The sequence below is a fragment of the Emydura macquarii genome, unplaced genomic scaffold (genome assembly GCF_026122565.2).
Source record: "Emydura macquarii macquarii isolate MOO-44397 ecotype Brisbane River unplaced genomic scaffold, CSIRO-AGI_Emac_v2 contig_2636, whole genome shotgun sequence".
In the NCBI taxonomy this organism is placed as follows: Eukaryota; Metazoa; Chordata; order Testudines; family Chelidae; genus Emydura; species Emydura macquarii.
Genome location: NW_027132773.1, coordinates 39802342 through 39820931, shown reverse-complemented (window position 1 = coordinate 39820931; position 18590 = coordinate 39802342). Strand labels below are relative to the sequence as shown.

General features: G+C 40.8%; 1 protein-coding gene across 2 annotated transcripts in view; it reads right to left on the bottom strand.

Moving 5' to 3' along the window:
- Nucleotides 1-18590, bottom strand: part of PTPN12 (protein tyrosine phosphatase non-receptor type 12) — a 134437-nt gene that overhangs the window by 11567 nt on the left and 104280 nt on the right. For both annotated transcript variants that reach the window (XM_067564527.1, XM_067564528.1), the window contains exon 13: nucleotides 10212-11188. In XM_067564527.1, coding sequence (XP_067420628.1) covers nucleotides 10212-11188 — 977 coding nt within the window. The remainder of the gene's footprint in view (nucleotides 1-10211; nucleotides 11189-18590) is intronic.

The window sequence follows — 18590 nt, the reverse complement described above, 5'->3', positions numbered from 1 at the left end:
GGAATGTTATAATTGCAGCACTCTCTCTAATACAACTATTGGCTAGTCTGTCCTGTTTGAGTTGAAGAAGGTAGTCTAACATGAGTGGCAATGGGGAGTGAGCTGCATTGGTCTGCTTTGGGACATAACCAATGTTGAAATCTATTCCACTTAAGTGTATAGGAGTGTCTGATAAGTGTCGCATCTGCTATTTCATAGTATATATTTTACTGACTTTGCACAGGCTATTTCCGGACCCCGGAACCATGATGGAGCCATGCTTTGAGATGAACATTTGCAGACTGGGGTGACAAACGCTTCCGTTGTCTTGTGAGAGGAGCCACGATGCCAGTGGAAAATTGATATGCTGGCATAGCGTCATGAGAAGCAGGTAAGTATACCCAACTTGTCATGGCCAAGTTGGGGCTATTGGTATAATCTGAGCTTGGTCTTCCTGTATCTTGCATACTTGGAACAGGAGGGGAAAAGGAGAAAAGGCATAAAGGAGGGGTGTGTTCCAAGTTATGAGAAACCCATCCCATTGTGATCTGCGTCCCAGTCCTGCTCTGGAGCAAAACTGAGGGCAGTGGGTGTTGTGCTGAGTAGCGAAAAGATCTATAGTAGGGTGACCTCATCAATGGAATATGCGTCGGAGTGCTCTCATATCTAGCTCCCATTTGTGCTCGTGCAAAAAAGTCCTGTTCAGCGTGTCCACGGTAGTGTTCTGAAGCACAGGGAGATACACAGCTGAGATAGAGATGTTGTGGATACATCAGTTCCATAATTTGATCACCTCTGAACATAGGGAATGGGATCTCGCTACTCCCTGCCTGTTGATGTAGTACATGCAGGCGAAGTTGTCTGTCATCACTTGTATAGTCTGATGTTTGAAGAGTGGTAGAAAATGTTGGCAGGCATTGCAAACCGGGCTCAGTTCCAGGAGGTTGATGTGCAGCGTGGACTTGGTGAGCATCCATTTGCCCTGAATTATGTGTTCCAGTAGATGTGCTCCTCAGCCAATGAGGGAGGCATCAGTGGTTAGTATTATGGTAGGTAAGGGCTGAAGGGACTCTGGCACAAACGTTGTTGGAATATGTCCCACTCACACAGCAGTGAGTCTTTGGCTTGGTTTGGCATAGACAAATTTTAGCATGCTGTGTTTGTGGTGAAGGTGTATAGTGCAGAGAAAGCCCTGAAGGCACAACCTATGTAGCCTTGCATATTTAACCACAAATGTGGCTGCAGCCATATGTCCTAGGAGCTGAAGCCATGTACATGCAGAAATCTGAGGGCATACTTGAGTGTTGGATATCTGATCTGTTATGGCTGTGAACCTGTGAGGTGGCAGAAATGCTCTTGCTTGTCTGGCGTTGAGTTGAGTACCAATGAATTCCAGTTGCTGCACTGGTTTTAGTGTGGATTTTATGAGATTGATGAGGAGACCTAATTTTGTGAAGAGCTGTTGTATGAACCGCTCTGAGCACCTTGGTCTCAGATGGGGCTTTAAGAAGGCCATTGTCCAGATATGGAAAAATGGTGATTCTCTCTTTTCTTAGGTAGGCTGAAACCACTGTGAGTACTTTGGAAATAGCACCCCATTGATAGACAGTGCAATTTTTGCTGTAGAGGAGGTAGGGAGGATGTCAATGAGTTTGTGTTGTTGTTCCTTGACCTCCTCTAGTGGAATGTGCAGTGAGTCTGCCAGTCTGCGAAACAAATCCTGTTAGTGCCTGAAATCATTGGCCACTGTGGGAGGTGGTGACACGATGGCCTCATCCGGTGAATGAGAAGTGTAAAGCTGGTGGTACCCTCTTCCTGTTCCTCCTCCTGAGGTGGTACTTGCAGAGGTTGTGTTTCTGGAGGTGGTGAGGCTGATGAGGAGGGAAGGAATGGAGGTCTCTGGATCTGCTGTCTTGGGGGGTTACCAAATTGTGCCCTATACATAGCCCAGGGGGGGTCCCAGTATAGCAGAAGGGGAATATGAGGTTACACCTACTGAGGCCCCTGCCAGGGCTGGGTTTCCTGAGTAGTTGGAGGATAAGTCTGGTAGGCTGTTGCCATTTGCCCAGATGTTGATGGGGCAATAGATTCCTTATATTTGTCATCCTCTTCCTCAGCATCACTAGGAAAAGGGGGTGCCGTTCCTGAAGGAGAGTGCAAGGAGTGTCTTGACTCCAATGATGGTGAGACTTGGGGTAAGTCTCATCTGAGGAGTGAGGACTCTGGAGTGTCAGATACTCTGAAAGGCTAACCCAGAAGCCGCTGAAGCCACGGATCTCCTGGGGTGACATTCTTGTGATTTTGCCTCAGTAGCTGAGGAAGAGGCTACTCTCTTCCTATCAGAGGATGTTTTTCTCTTCATCTGGAGACTGAGGGTTGGTAGATTACCTTGCTGAGCATGAGGGTCTCTCTGGGGAGAAGTAAGAAGCCTAGTCTGATGCTGGTCGAAAGGACTTTTCCATTAGAATTAGTTTTAGTATAATATCCCTGTCCTTCCTGGCTCTCTGTTTTAAGCCAAGGCAGTGGGAGCACTTCTGGGGAAAGTGTTCCTCTTCTAGGCAGTAGATACACTGTGTGTGGTGGTCTGTTATCAGGAAGGCAGTCCAGCATGAAACATACCTCTTAAATGCTGGGAAGCCAGGCATAAGAGTGAGGGAATAGCTTCCCTGTTGGGAAGGAAAGGAAGTGGAAGAACAAAAACCTATACTATGCTAAGAATTGGAGAGTTGGAAGGATAAATTGTAAGGAAATAAAAAAATGTATAGAAAGAAAAACCAACTATGAGAGGGTATGTTATGGACTAAGTCACTATCTAAAGAAAAAGCGGGCTCTGCTACCTGTTCTATTCCAAACCACAGGCAGTAGAGAAGGAACTGAGGGCGGTTGGACTGCATAGCACTATATTTACACGTCCCATGCACAGTGCGAGATGGGGAAGGTGTGCACGTGTGATCTAACAGACACTGCTGTTGAAGAGAACAGATTCCAGACGCAAAGATACTGCTGCATCTACAGTGGAGCACCCATAGGGACATCACTCAAAGAACAACAGGTTTATACATCAAATGAAACCATTTTCTCTACCATTCTCATATTTTAGTGTGTAAACTCTTTGGGGTAAGGACAATGTTTTTGTATTGTTCAGTGATAAGCTTGCTGATGGTGCTCAACAAATCAAGTATCAAATGAAAAACTACTTTCTGTTTAGATGCTTAAAGTCCTTCACTTTGTGCTAGGAGGGAGGGAGAGTATATCCTTAGAGATGTTCGAGAAGTTTTTAGTAATAAGCGCAAAATCAGTAATACAAATAAGAAAAAAAAACTCTGTGTGTATGATAACAGCAATGAAGCAAAAGTAGTGTTTTGTGTTACCTATTCTGAATTTAAAGAGAATTAGGGTGCTTCTGTGCTGGAGAGCTCAGTTATTGCTTTTTGAATCTTGATGATTGCAGCAGCACTAATAGCAGTAGTGCAGTGTATCCACAGTAGCCATTTTGTTTTACATACAGTTCTGCCCTATGTCTATGCACAGCACACTAATCAAACTTTATAGCTTTTAAACTTTTGTGTTTTTAGCCCACAATTTCAGGCTTCCTGAAACAATGGCTTGCTAGAGCTCTGGAAAATGTTTCTGCAAGCCCAAGGAAATTGTGAAGGGTTGGGGGTCAAAATCCTGCAACTCCTTTAGAAGTGTAACCATTCATTTCCATGGCCTGTTTGAAAAATTGAAGCAAGATTGAATGACCAATGCTTATTTGACAAAATTTTCTGCTGGAGGAAAGAGAAGATTGCTATTTGTTATTAAATATTGTTTTCTTTTCTGGTGGTGGGTTTATCTTTATGTAATAGCTGTTGCTGACCCCTCATTTTGTAAGGCAAGAAGCAAACTGCAGTTTGTTCCTCTCTGGGTCCCTACACATGTGCATTATGTTCAAGCATCTATTCCTTGTGGTGCTGTCTGTTCACTATCTTGGTGTAACCAAGATTTCCAAATTGTGGCCTTGATGCAGTAGTGGTTTCTAAACTGAGAAATAAGGAGAGAGTCAACAGAAATATTAAGGTACTGACCACCCTTGAAATATCAAAGAATGTCATAAAAGTAGCATTCATTTCTCTTTTAAATTCAAAGTCTAAAGATAATGGGTAAACGATTTTTTTTTTAGAAAACTGGATTGCCTTTTTGCTTCATTATGGTTTAGAAAAGTTTCAGGTTCTTATTTCTGCTCACTTTTTGTCTTTGAAATATCATAAATATGAACTCGTGTCTTTCTCAGTTTTGCTGGAAGATCTACTGGATATTTACAGAGAACATACAATCAGCTCTCATACCTTAACTGAATGTTCATGTTGAATTTTTAACAAAGGCTTTCTTTTTCCAAAATGTTAGTCATGGAACAAAAAGTGACTAAAAATACCTTCCCTTCCCATTGTTAAGCTTTCACTCTAAGCTCCTGTGACATCAATTTCAGGAGGAGTGTGATGGGGTGTCTGCCCCTCACTGCCAGGAAAGACAGTGAATAGGAAGGAGCTGCATGGCAGCCATTCAGGGCCCAGGAGGCCAGTATATAAAGAGTGACAAAGCAGAGCAAGGACAGTGCCTCCCAGAAACTCGAAGGGGACAGATGGTCAGAACCCTGGACAAAGCAGTGGCTGGCTGCTGGGACTGAGCAGAGCCATGGCCCTGAAGCAAGGGCGGAGAAGGTCCTGGGGCTGTGGGGAAGCGGCCCAGGGAAAGCTACGGAGGAGTTGGGGGGAGAAGTAGCGAAAGGCTGCTGCACCTAGGGTCCCTGGGTCAGGACCTGGCGTAGTGGGCGGTGCCAGGTCCCCCAGTCCCAGACTGCCATAGCACTGGTGGCAGAACTGCAGTAGCCACCAAGTGAAGGGGCCTAGAACAGACTGCAGAATCCCTCAGAAGGTAGGGGAGCACAGATTGTGACTTAGGCAGAGGGCTGAGTCATGAGAGCAAGGCTTGAGCGGAGACAGGCATGAGACACTGCAGAAAGAGGGCTGACTCCCCCGATAACCAGCAGGAGATGCCAAGGCAGGGAGTCGCACCGTGATACAAGGAGTAAATGAACAGCAACATATCTTGTTTAGAGGACCTTTCATTTCCCAAGTCCTCATTCAAAACCTGCTCATCTCCAAAGAGAGGGAGAGAGACTGCAAAGATCTTCAGCACTCATAACAGTTTTGTATAAGCCTTTATGCACATCAGTTCTGGATTTGGACGACGTATGTCCTTCCCACCTTTCCTGGTCCCTCAGCAGTACACTGTAAAGTTTTTTTTATAATGTCCAAAATGAACTCTGACTCTATTGATGACAATGTGCTGAGAATATCATCTATTTGTCATAAAATAGGTGTCTTCCACTCTGCTGTGGAGCAGCTGTTAACATCTGAGGCCTTACGGCACTGGACCTTCAGACCCTCTATCTTCTCCCAGAATTAATGATATTTTGCTTGGCAAGACATTTGGAACCCAGCCGTAAAACATGATATTATGAATCAGTTCAGCTAAAAGTAATCTGCTGATTGCTCCAAGGTCTCACAAACACCTGGACACCTCCGAGCAGGCTGGCAGCACATTTGTATGATGGTGTCTTCTGACATAGTACAAAAATGGCCTGATAACTCCAGTGACTGTGAAAAGAAAACATGTACTGACATCCCAAGCATGTGCAACAAAACCTGCATGGCTTCTGGCAAATCTGACCCTTGTATAATACAGACACTACCAGAGAAGCACTTAAACAACATTGGGTGCACTATAATGCACACTAATTGCACTGTTCCAGCTGTTATGCCAGGACTGTTCTCTACGCTGATAATGCAATGGTGGAGATTAACAGATGTCATGGAAGTTTGAACTGAGTAAAGCTAACGGCATTCACAAAGTGGTGTGAACACTGCTGCACTGTTGGAAGCTGGCAAGTGGACTTATAGGCATGTCTGTAACAATGGTTAGCATGCCAAATTTTTCTAGTATAGACAAGAAAAGGTCACACACCTGTATTGTCTCTAAAAATTTTAACTAATTATTAGCACTTTGATCTCAAAAGTACTTTACTACCAAGTCAGCCTCACAAATAGCCTTGGAGCAGTTATGTCACAGGGTGGCTGGCCTCTTAAATGAAGTGGGTCCAAGTGCTCTGGAGACTAAGAGGAGTGCACCTAGTTGAGGCTAATAAGGGGGCAGGTGGCACCTGACTGGGAGTATAATTAGAGAGAGGACAAGATAAGAGAGCTTGGAGAGGGCTGGGGAAGGGCTCTACCAAAGGAAAAACTGCATGATAGCTCCTGAGAATCTAGGCCAAGAGAGGGCAGGAATAAACTGTATCTAGCTGTGAAGAACAGAAAAAAGAAAGGCCAAGAGCAGAAATTCTACTGCTCCTCACAGCCAGGTACAGTGTAAGACTGCGGAAGGGGGTAGGCCTGGGGAGGGTAGAACTAGGACCAGCTGCAAGTAGCAGCATAAAACCTTAACAGGAAGGTAGGCGAAGGGAAGGCAATGCATTTAAATTAACTGGGACACTTGAGAGGGAGCAGGTAAGAGACTATATTCCCGGAAGGTGCAAAGCCTGAAGAACCTGGTGTAACAGGTTGAGATGGAGAAAAATTAAAATCCCAGTAAAAGAGCTGTTTGCAACGCAAGTGTCTGCATGGTAATCTTTAAGAGCTTGTAGGATGAAAGCAGTTCCCAACCAAGACACACATTTGCAACAACTGCCAAAGATTATATAAATTTCAGATTGGACTATTTAATCTCGAGACATTGCAAACTATCTATATCATAGGCTGCAAATTCCACCGTCTCTCACTGATGAAAGAATGCCAATCAATCATGAACGATAATCTTTAAGAGACAACAGGGAGCATAGTTGTAGTGTGACACTATGGGTCTATACTTTGGCCACCAAGGGGCATGCCAGGATGACCCCCGATCACCTACACATGGTTGTATTTAATGGGGATTCCCACCAAACACAAAGAAACCCATCATCTTGGGGCCTGCTCTGTTTGAATTAATTTGTCAGAAAGGCCAAACTGCTACTGCAGCACTGAAAATTTTGTTCATGCAACCAAAGCTTTAAGCGGTGGCCCCCGCAGCTCCCAGCTGTCACAGGTGGGGGGTACTGGACCACCACTTCCCATTCGGCAAGAGGGCTCAGGCTCTCTTTTCCCCCCACTCCTACTCAGACTTTGGTCCTCCCAGTCAGTCTCATTTTGTTGTTTATTTTTGGTAAAAGGCAGGGACAGGTCAAAGTCTTCCGTGAATTTTTGTTTATTGCCCATGACCTGTCCCCGGCTTTTACTAAAAATAACTGACAAAAATCTTAATCTTAGTCATCACCTTTATACAGGGCCGGATTAATGCAGGGGCTTTAGGGTCAGCTGCCCAGGACCTCAGGCTAAGGGGAGCCCCGCAAAAATAAATCCATAATTATATACATGGAAAAAAAAAATTATATATATATAAAAAAATGTATGATCTACGGTTTGGGGTAGAAAGCGATCCAAGTCCAGGCACCCTTTGTGTTCCCATGGTGCACTCCTTGGAGCCTCTTATGGCACGGGGCAATTACGCTTCCCAAGGGAAGCTCTCTTCCTGCCCTCCCCCACCGACTTGATCCGCCAATCCGGCAGGCTCCAGTCCCTCTTCCTGCCAGCTCGGCATTCACTGGGACAAGCAGCAATGCCTCCAGCTCTAGGAAACCGTGCCATGGCCCGCTCCCCGCGCTGGCAATTGGTTAGGCGAGACTGTCTGGGAGGGTTCAGCTGCCAAGTCAGATTCAGCTGGGGCAGCTGATACAATGGAGCTGTGGCATGTTCCTCACAGTATTCATGCCAGGAGAACATGCTAACATGTCCAGACATGAGGAGATAGACTCGAACACCGTATTTTGTGATCGACAATAGCAAAATAGACACAGCAGACCTGGGTCAGAGTATCAAAAGTAGAAACACATTGAAAATAACCAGTTTAATATGAGTTGACCTGTTTTTTACTGTTCTCAAGACTGACCGTTTTGGTAGATAAGCTGAATAGGGAATGGAAGCAAAGCATTTTTGCTTTTTGGTATGTGTCTTAAAGAACCTTAAAATAGAAATTAGTCACTTTGAACCCTTAGACCAGTGGTTCTTAACCTTTCCAAACTACTGTACCCCTGAAGCCTGAGTCCCACCCCCACGGGGCTGAGGCATGTAACTTAGTTTCATGGCGCCCCTGTGGCTCCAGGCAATTGCCTTTCTTGCCACCCCCAATACCAGCTCTGCACTTGCGACCCCTCTAAACCCCCAGGTTGAGAAACACTGCCTTAGACTATGTGCAAGCTGTACTACTACTTGTAGAAAGAAATTAATGCTGGAGAACCTATAAAGATACATTGCTTTTTAGATTTGTGAAAAGGTAGTATTCTTTCAAATACATGTCATAGAGCCTAGGAAAAAATATGAAAACTTTCAAAATGCTTCTCTGAACAAGTGGGATTATCTTTATTTAAGAAAGTTGACTTCAACATCTCATATCACTGAACACCTTTCCCTCATTTTGGACCATTCAAGATGGTGGCACACAAAAATCAGTAAAGATAATTATAAGGAAGGCAATTAACTTTAAAAAGGTGTCAACTGTATTCAAGAACTTTGTCAAGCAGTGTTTACTGCATGCCACAAATATGAATGATTTAGTCAATGTGATGGTTCATAAAAACATAATGGCCATATTGGTCAGACCAATGGTCCATCAAGCCCTACTATCATGTATTCCAACAGTAGTTGGTGCCAGATGCTTCACAGAGAATGAACAGAACAGGGCAATCATCAAGTGATCCACCCCTGTCGTGAAATCCCAGCTTTTGGCACTCAGAGGTCTAGGAACACCCAGAGCATGGGGCTGGGTTCCTGACCATCTTGGCTAATAGCTATTGATAGACCTATTCTCGATGAACTTCTCTAATTCTTTTTTTAACCCAATTAGCATATGCTTTTGATCTTCACAACATCTCCTGACAACAAGTTCCCAGGTTGATTGTGGTTGTGAGAGAAAGTACTTCCTTTGTTTGTTTTAAACTTGCTGCCTATTAATTTCATTGTGTTATGTACAGGAGTGGATGGGTGAGGTTCTGTGGCATGCATTGTGCAGGAGGGCCAGACTAAATAATCATAATGGTCCCTTCTGACCTTAAAGTCTATAAATCCATGTAAAGAGGTTCCTTATTCACTTTCTTCACACCATTCATGATTTTATAGAACTGTATTATATCACTGCTTAGTCATTTCTTTTCTAAAATGAACAGTCCCATCTTATTAATCTCTCCTCATATGGAAGCTGTTCCATACTTCTAATAATTTTTGTTGCTCTTCTCTGTTTTTTCCAATTCTAATATATCTTTTTTGAGATGGGGTGACCAGAACTGCACACAGAACTCAAGTTGTGGGTGTACCATTGATTTAGATAGATGAGTGAAAATATCATGCCTCTATCACTTTCCTAATGGTTCCTAACATTTTGACTATTGCTGCACATTAGTGTTTGAGGTCCCCTTCTCAATTATGTTGAATGTCTTTCTTTTGAACAGAGTGAGGGTGTAAGCCTGCCTTCCCACCCTTCTAGTGCAGTGAACTGCAAAAGCCATAGAGCCCAACAGTAGTATTAGAAATATATCATCTGTTTGCAGCATAACAGGTTTTTCAAAGAACAGTAAAGCAAAGAAGATTGTTTTACACAAACATGCTGTAACCAGTGATGACAGCAGCCAACTCAATTACTCAATGCGTATTGCTGCTGTGTTTTCCACCGTGAATGTGGTTATCCAAACTCTAACTGGATATCCAAAATTTAACAGGCTGTTATATTAGTTAAGTACATAAAATATTTACATTAGTACTTCCATGTAGCTAAAGTGGTGGAATGAAGGGACAATTTAACTTCAGGTGAGACAAATGTGACTGTTGAAGACGTAGAAACAGGCTAATAATGGAGCAAATTAATGTTTCTCAATTGCTTGAGGCAATTTATCAAGATTTGCAGTAATAATACAGAGTTAGAGTTAAACTCACAGGAGAAAAGGAGATTTGGAAACTAAATTAGACTGTTACAGAAGCAGTCATACTATCAATTTAAAGTTTTATAATTAAAATCTCTTTGCAATACTGTCAAATTATGAAATAAATATTCTCCCACTCTACAGATTTATTAAATGTGACAAATAGCTGAAATACAAAAATACCTACCTTTATCCCCTTCAGAATGTATTATTCTTGGAACATCTTGTCTAGCAATGGACATTGGTAATACTTTTCTGGCAGAAATGTTTTCAGTACTAGTGGCAGTAGAAACTGTGGCACTTGCGGTTGAAATATTAGATGTACTTTTGGTCATGGCTCCATCAAAGTTCCTCTCATCTGTGTCAGAATCATCGGAATGAAGAGGATTAGTGAAACAGAGGGGTGCTCTAACTGAAAGCATACTGCTCTGATGATCATCTGTGTCATTTGAAGAGCATTCCACTTGAGATGTGGGGTTTGGTACCAGAGAGGCAGTTTTAATACCATGACTTAAGACATCTGAAGACATAGCCTCAGATGCAGATGTAGGCAGTGCATTTTCAGGCCCATGTAGGGACCACATAGCATGTCCCTTTTCTTTGAGAGGCAGACTGTCTGGTCTTGCTGGAGCATCAGAACCCTTCTGACTCTGCAGCCCTTCCAGTGAAGCTACTAAGGCTTTGTTAGATTGTGACACACTGTATTCCCCACAAGAGTTTTGAAAAGAGTCTACAAGTGAATCCCCTGAACTATGCTCCTGTGGCTTAGAGTTCTTATCCATTACACAAGATGAAACAGACTTAATTTTAATTGCATGTCCTCGGTTCAAAAGAGTGTTCCCATCAAAGCTCCGTGGTCCCTCCTGAAGAGGTACCTTCTTAATTTCAAAACTTAAGTTGCGCTCCAGCTTTTTCTCCAAACGTTCATTAAGTTCATTTTTCCCTGAATGTTCTGTTGATTTATTATAGTTTTCATTGAGGTCTGTTGAATGGTCTGATGAAACCATGTGCAAAACTGGCTTTGGATGGTATCTGTCATTGTCCTGCCACACAGTAGTAACTGTTGGATAAGCTGAAGGAGGTGATGGTGTTAAGATGGGTGGCACTGGGTGAGGTTCTGGAGGCTGCAAGATTTCTTCCTTAACATCTCCTTCTACAAGACAACTGCAAAAAAGTAAATATGTAAATTATCTGTACTTCAGCAACATCAATTCTGACAGAGCTCAAAAAATTCTCAAACATTTCACATACACCAATGTTAAACTATGCACAACACTTATAATGCTTGCTGTAAATGGTTGTATAATATTGGAAACATAGCAGATATGAACCAAGTCACAACAGCATAAATGGCAAGGAAATAGTTGATAAGTCTTCCAAAATATAACTTGGGAAAAATCCATAATGCTGCCATAACTACTAACTTTTAAAGGCCAGAACTTACAAACCTTAACCCATAAAAAATAGCTTCAAAGCAGATTTCTCCTCACTTCCCTCCCCACAGCTGACTCTACAGAGAATTTGTGGAATGGTCAGACCTTCTTGAAGCAATACTCCCTGAAAGATTTGCTGAGAAAAAAAAACAAACAATTGGATTCATTGGAGAACAAAGCACTCACTAAAAACACTGCTTTTAGTGAAAATAGGAAAAATTCTCATAATATCTACATTTAAACAAAAATAAGACACATTTGGAAAGATATATTAAGATACTTGTTTTTGGTACTTAGTCCTGCTCAATCTCTAGCTCAGTTTGTTGCCCTCCTTCCCCCCCACATGTCTATTTTGATTTAGACACATTTTAAACATAGAACACATTTTCTCCATAGATGTAATAAGGGCTGTATTGTGACTATAGATTCAGTTTTTGTTATTCTGAAGGTTATACTAACCCATCAATGGCAAAGCTTCAGTGAGTTGCATACAGTAAATAAGAAGAGATTCATCTAGTGGAGTATCTGATTTGTTGAAAAGGAATTTTAATATTGCTTTTGGGGGGCAAAAGCAACAGGAGTAGGTTTATAGACACCTCTGCACATTTGTTTATAGTGAAATTAATGGAGCAGATTTTAACAAATGAGCTTACAATTTATAGTAAGTATTGGTAGAAAGTCTAATTTTTGAGAACGGGAGAAATATTTTAGGCAGGAGTGTATAAGCTGTAGAAAATAGATATCTAATAAAATGTACTATATAATTAAACTGAAGTAACAGATTAACTAACATGACTGAAGACTTACTGAAGAAGTCTACAAACAGGAATCACTTGTTATACAGAATTAGTTTTCCTTCAGACCCATTAAAATGGCTTTTCCACTATGAGAATAAAAAAGCATAGTAACTACTTATGGGGTGTGAAACTAATGCAAGCAGGGGAAAGAATTAGGGTAAAATATTTTAATGAAGATTTTTGATGCAGAAGCAAAGAAATATAAACTGGTGTCAATGTATGCTGGAGATTTTGATACTCTGGCAGGAGAGATTAGTGGATGAACTTTGGGGAGTAATTTTTGAATAACTACATTTCCATAGGAGGATCTGAAGACATGTACTCAAAGTGAATCAATTTCCCTTATTAGTAAAATTAAGAAAAATGTATTAAAACACTTGCATTCACAAGATGGTAATAGTATTACAAGAGAAAAATGTGTCAGGCAAGGATTACATGCAAGAACAATTATGTGATTTATACAATTATTTGACCTTGTGATGTCATGCATATAGAAAAACAACAAAAAAGAGTGAGCAAACAGATAAACATTACCCAGAAGGGTGAACTCAAACCTGTGGATAAGGCTTTTAACGCGTATGGGACAACTGTTATCTAGGTTTCATGCCCAAGTTCCATAAGAAACATGAGGACATTTTGATGCAAGAAAAACATGAGAATTTTGACAGACGTTTAATAATGTTTTTCTGTATAAATGAATCCAAATAATGGAATATCAATGTTTTTGGCCTAATAGCTGATTCTAATGTTTGGGTTCACTATACATGAGTTTTACTCATGATATCCAGTAATATCCCTTCTAGCTTGTTAAAAATGCATTGGCAAAAAATCTCTTGCAGCTATTTTATTGTGATGAACAGTAGTTAATTGAAGTCGTTCTCATTCGCTATAAAATTTTTGTTCAGTTCTCAGAGTGTAAACCAGAGATGTGATGAGCATCTACAACATCCACTGATGCTGCAAAGTGGATGATCAACAGCTCTCAAGAACAGGTTCCTATTATCCTCTTAAGTAATATACCATTCTTTAAAATGTGATTGTTACAGTTTTGTCAAAAGGATAACATAGCTATGTGAATGTAACTATTGGGATGTAATATATTTGAATAATTTGTTTATTCACTTCCTCAGGAAGACTTTGGCTAAAATGTCAATGTGATGTGTCTGTCCATTTTACAGGAAGGCTTCACAACTCTTGAAGATTATGTAAATTAATTTCTGAAACATTCAGCAAGTCACTAAAGAATGAGATTTTAAAATTAGACTCTAGTATGCTATTTCCTGTTCTGGAGAGTATCTGCTTGTCCCTGCATTTATATATAAAGTTTTTAGATAAATAATGAAACACTATTTCAGATTACTGACACCTTTTAAAAACAAAACAAAGGCGAGACACTGAACCAAAAGAGCAGAATAAAAGCTCCTTATAGCTTCGGTCTCCTGCTTCCAATGGAGTATGCAAGAGACATTTCCAGGATACTAAAAGCTACTCATAGTTTGTATAAAGGTTAAGAATAATTTATGTAGCAACACAGATTTCACATAAAAAACAATGTCACGATAAGCAAGCCCAGGGGAGGAAAGCTTTTTTGACCTTTATCACCTTATTACTCCTCATAGCGTTTAACTGAAATTCAGTGTAAAGATGTACTACACTTTTCATAATCATGACACAGCTTTCATTAAAAAAAGGGGAATATGTCCTGAGTTGGAGGTTAACAATTTGTTACTTTTAAAACATAATATAGCTAAAGCTAATTTATTTTATAGTGCCCTAAAGCATAGTGGGTGCTTCACAGAAGAAAGAATCTCTGTCCAACAGTTTACAATCTAAAATGTATACATAAACACAATAAGTGAGGTGACAAACAACAAGGAGGGGACGGGTAATGCAAATTGGGAAAAGCATTTCTACAGTACGCCTATTCTCCAACTATGCTCCAAAGGATTAATAAAATAGACAATTTAATTTTAAACCACTCTGTGGCTTAGTGGAAAAGTGCTACTGTATTAAAAAAGGGCAAAATGTAGTTCAGATTTAAATGAGGACTGGCCAATGTCCAAATGAAAAGCCCTCAATCCATGGTTATTCTGTTCAACACACTATGGGGTTTTATTATCAAATAAAAGAGTGTGATGCCAAGGTCATGGAATGCAGCTGCTATGATCAACCAAAAATAGATACTGAGCTCTGCATTCTTCCAGATAATTAAAATAGGAACATTAAACCCTACATAAGTGGGCTGAGGCTAGACACCATATTATTCTACTTTATTTAAGCATCAGATCTTATTCAGCCATGTGGGAGAAAAGCTGCAATTTGCTCAACTTGTCAGAAACTGAATTATAGATTAACATGTACCCAAGCATCAGGAATGATCAAAAACAGCCCACTGGTGATTTTCAAGTAAAAAAATAGTTAAATAAAAAGTATTTTTAAAACCAATAAATTTAAACCAACAGCTGCTAACAAGGCTATTAGGAGCCAACAGATTATTTAACTGTTTTTATTTTAGCATAACTGAAGATGTATTAAAAGATTCATCAGAGTTTAAATTTGACAGAGAAATTACTTGCCACTACAGTATGCAGCTTCATTCACAGTAAGTGGCCATTTGACTTGTGTTACCAGCAACAATAATCTAGTCTCTTCTCCCCCAAATAAAGAACCACTGTGTTTTCTATAGAAACAGAAAGAAAATCAGGATGACGTATAAACATTACGTTCTGTCTCATGTTTTCTCTACCATCAATTTTCTTCTTTCCCACCTTTTATTTTTCCCCTTCTCTTTCAGCATTGCCTTAGCTTTATATGTTTGTGAAATATTTTGGCTGTAATTAAAGTTTTATCATTTAATGTTGGGTCTAAAGGATACTTTGTTTGAAAAAAGTTACCGTTTTTCTTTCTACTGAACACCAATTCCCATTACCCTTTTCCTTCACAGGTGTCTTGATAGCTTTCTTTGCTAGAGAATAAGCAAATAATTAGGTAACAGAGATTCAAGTACTTGGCTTATTGAAGGGTATCTGTCTAATTAAAACATCCCCTTCAGACCCCAAAGCACCAGCACATCACTGCTGGAGTTGAAGCAACCAAGTTCTACTCTACCTAAATAAGTTTAAATTGCAAATTAATCAAAGCTCTGGATGGCTTTGCATTTAATAGTAGGAATAAAATTAATCCTCCCCATAGTCTTAATTACTCAGATACAATTGCCACACCTGATGAAAAGCCTACTAATTTTTATCAACAGACATTAGTATTGTAGATGACAGAACTAGGAGCAATGGTCTCAAGTTGCAGTGGCGGAGGTCTAGGTTGGATATTAGGAAAAACTTTTTCACTAGGAGGGTGGTAAAGCACTGGAATGGATTATCTAGGGAGATGGTAGAATCTCCATCCTTAAAGGTTTTTAAGGCCCGGCTTGACAAAGCCCTGGCTGGGATGATTTAGTTGGGGTTGGCCCTGCTTTGAGCAGGGGGTTGGACTAGATGACCTTCTGACGTTCCTTCCAACTCTATGATTCTATGATTGTAAGACTAGAACCTGATATTTTTCTAAGGCAGTTAGCATAAGTACTAGTTACGGGATTTCCAGAGTCAGTGGCTCCCAGAAAACTATACTGTGTTGTTGCCAGATAGAATCAGGATAGCATGAAATGCTCTTGCTCACAAGTTAGTGGCAGTACTCGTGGAATAAAATAGCATAATTTTTAACATTTTGCCAATATCAAGTTCAAACACAATTTAACCAAAGATGATTATGTTCAGTAAGGAAGTATTTGCTCATCTTATGGAAAATATGATTTTTTTAAATGTTTTGCACTCTTATCAGAAGTCATTATAATTCCAAAACTTAAGGAATGTTACTGGATGATTCTTTTGGCCAGCAAAACAAGCCAAAAAGTGTCCTTTAAAGACATCCTTTTCATGTGATTAAAAATTAAGAACCTTAAAAAACAAGCACTTGAAAGCCTTTATTTATAGGCAAGCACACACAAGCAACAAATTAAAAGTTCAACTGGAAAGCTACACATTTGTATGGGTATGGCTACACTGCAATGTAAGTCCAGGGTTAACAGGACTTAAGTCAACAGACACTGGGTTTGAGAATCCACAACTTGAGCATCTACACTGATTGCCAATCCTAACTTTTTTAACCTGGGCCCGAACCTGGGGTTCTGGTGTCCACACTGCAGTATGCAGACCCAAGTCCAACCAACCACACATCCTAGACTTTCTAGTGCCCTCTAAAAATGTGTCCAAGACTCTAGCTCTTTGTTCACTGAGCACTGTAGGAACACTTGACTTGACCCACCACATCCTACTGACCCATCATTTTGGTCTGAATGCTTCCAGCAGCTGGAGTCAGCGAAATTAAGGAGTTGCCATTTCAAGAACTTCTGTTTAGGCTTTTGTCTGTTTCAAGATACAGGCAGATCTTCCACGAGATGCCTGTCAGCAGTTCAGTGGCTTTTTTCTGACCCACCAAAGGTACCTGACAGAGCTAATGACCGAGCAGGACAAGGACGGCAGACTCAAACCAGCTGGCTCTACTCATGATACTCTGTATAGCTACTGAAGCCTGCTACGTTCACCAGTTTTTCTGGAACAGGACCACAAGCACAGACTTGTGGGATCACATCACTATGCAGACTTGGGATCACCAGCAGTGGGTCCAAAACTTACACATAAAGTTATATTTCTGAAGTGTTGTGAGCAGGTTGCCCTGGACCCTCCTGTTTAAAGTCACATGCATGAGGGCAGCCATGCCAGTCCAGAAGCAGAGTGCCATAAACTGTTTAGAAGCTGGCTGTCCCAGACTGTTACAGGTCTGTGGCCACTCAATTTGGTGTTGGAAATTCGAGTATGGGTAAAGTGGTGACAGATTTCTGAGGCAATCAGGTGTCTGGTTTACCCCAACACGGCAGGCATTATTAAAAGAACATTCCTTAAGTAATCGCTGGCTTTGAGAGAATGGTGTGATGCTGGTAAACTATGTGCCAGCTCTGGCCAAGGCTGTAGGCCTTAACTAAGAACTGAAACTCATAGCTGGAAACCAAACCAGCTTACCTGTATGTTATTTTGTTCAAAACAGGTATTAGTCTTAAAATAATATATTTAGTGTTTAGACTTTAAAAAATACTTCTAAGTTGCTGCATGCATAACTTTCACCTGTAATGTCTGTATTCCATGCTACAGGGTAAAATATAAGTTTGTTTTATAACTGTAAAAATTCTTGCTTTGAACTTGTGAACTCAGTCCATCTTGATAGCAAAGAGGATCGCTCTTCCTATCTATATCCTAGATTTGATGGGCCATCTAGGACAAAGAGCTTTGTTGATTGCCCCATCCGTGAAGAATTTACGTGCAAGAGCCCTCATCTCACTGGTTTGTACTCTGGAGAAAGGCCATAACAGTGCTAACCATTTCTTTTTGTGATCTCTGTTTGAACTCTCACAGGGCCAGATATACTAAACCAAAGCAGAGATTCCCAGAGTCAACTTAGGTCCATCCTGAAACACTTTCTGAAAGTAGAGATTACTACATCTCTGTCACCTTCAGAAACTATAAATGGTAACTTGTTAGTGTGTATATGTTTGCTTGCATTAACCTGTAAATAACATTTCTTTTTCCTAGTTAAAAACCTTTAGACAGTTTATTACAGAATTGGATACACATGTTCTGGTTGAATGTGCATTTGGCCTATTGAAGTCCCACTGCTGATATTTACAGACCTGTTTGGATTCTAGTGTCATCAATGCAGTCCACATTGTTATGGCTTGCTCTGCTCTTCGTAATCTTTGTGAAGCCAAAGGTGAGCCATTTCCCAGGAATGGACCTACAACAGACACACTTGGCCACAAAATGCACCTAACGCTGCTGCAGCTGGATACACCTAGGCAACAGAAATCAGAGATGCTTTGTGCTCCCACAATATGGACTTCCATGGGCCAATGGAAGAGGGAAAATAGTATCTTTATGAATGAGCTTGTTTTGTGGAGTGTGGGGGGAGAGGAGGTGCATTTATTGCTTGTGTGGGATGGGAGTTACCATATACTGCACTTTTGAATGACATGACCACTTATGAAATTGGGGGGGGGGGGGGGGGCGCGCGCGCGGCGGCGGCCTATGGATTGATATTTATAGCTGTATTGAGAAATGGGTTTTGCATACAACCTCCCATTTGCCATTGATCATGTGTTTACCTTGATTATTTGAAAAATACATTATATGATGTATTGCTGTGATGGCAATAAAATTTCTTTACAAAATGAAAATCATTATTTCACACTTGTATTGGAAAAGTACAATATTAAACCATTGCCTCGCAGGC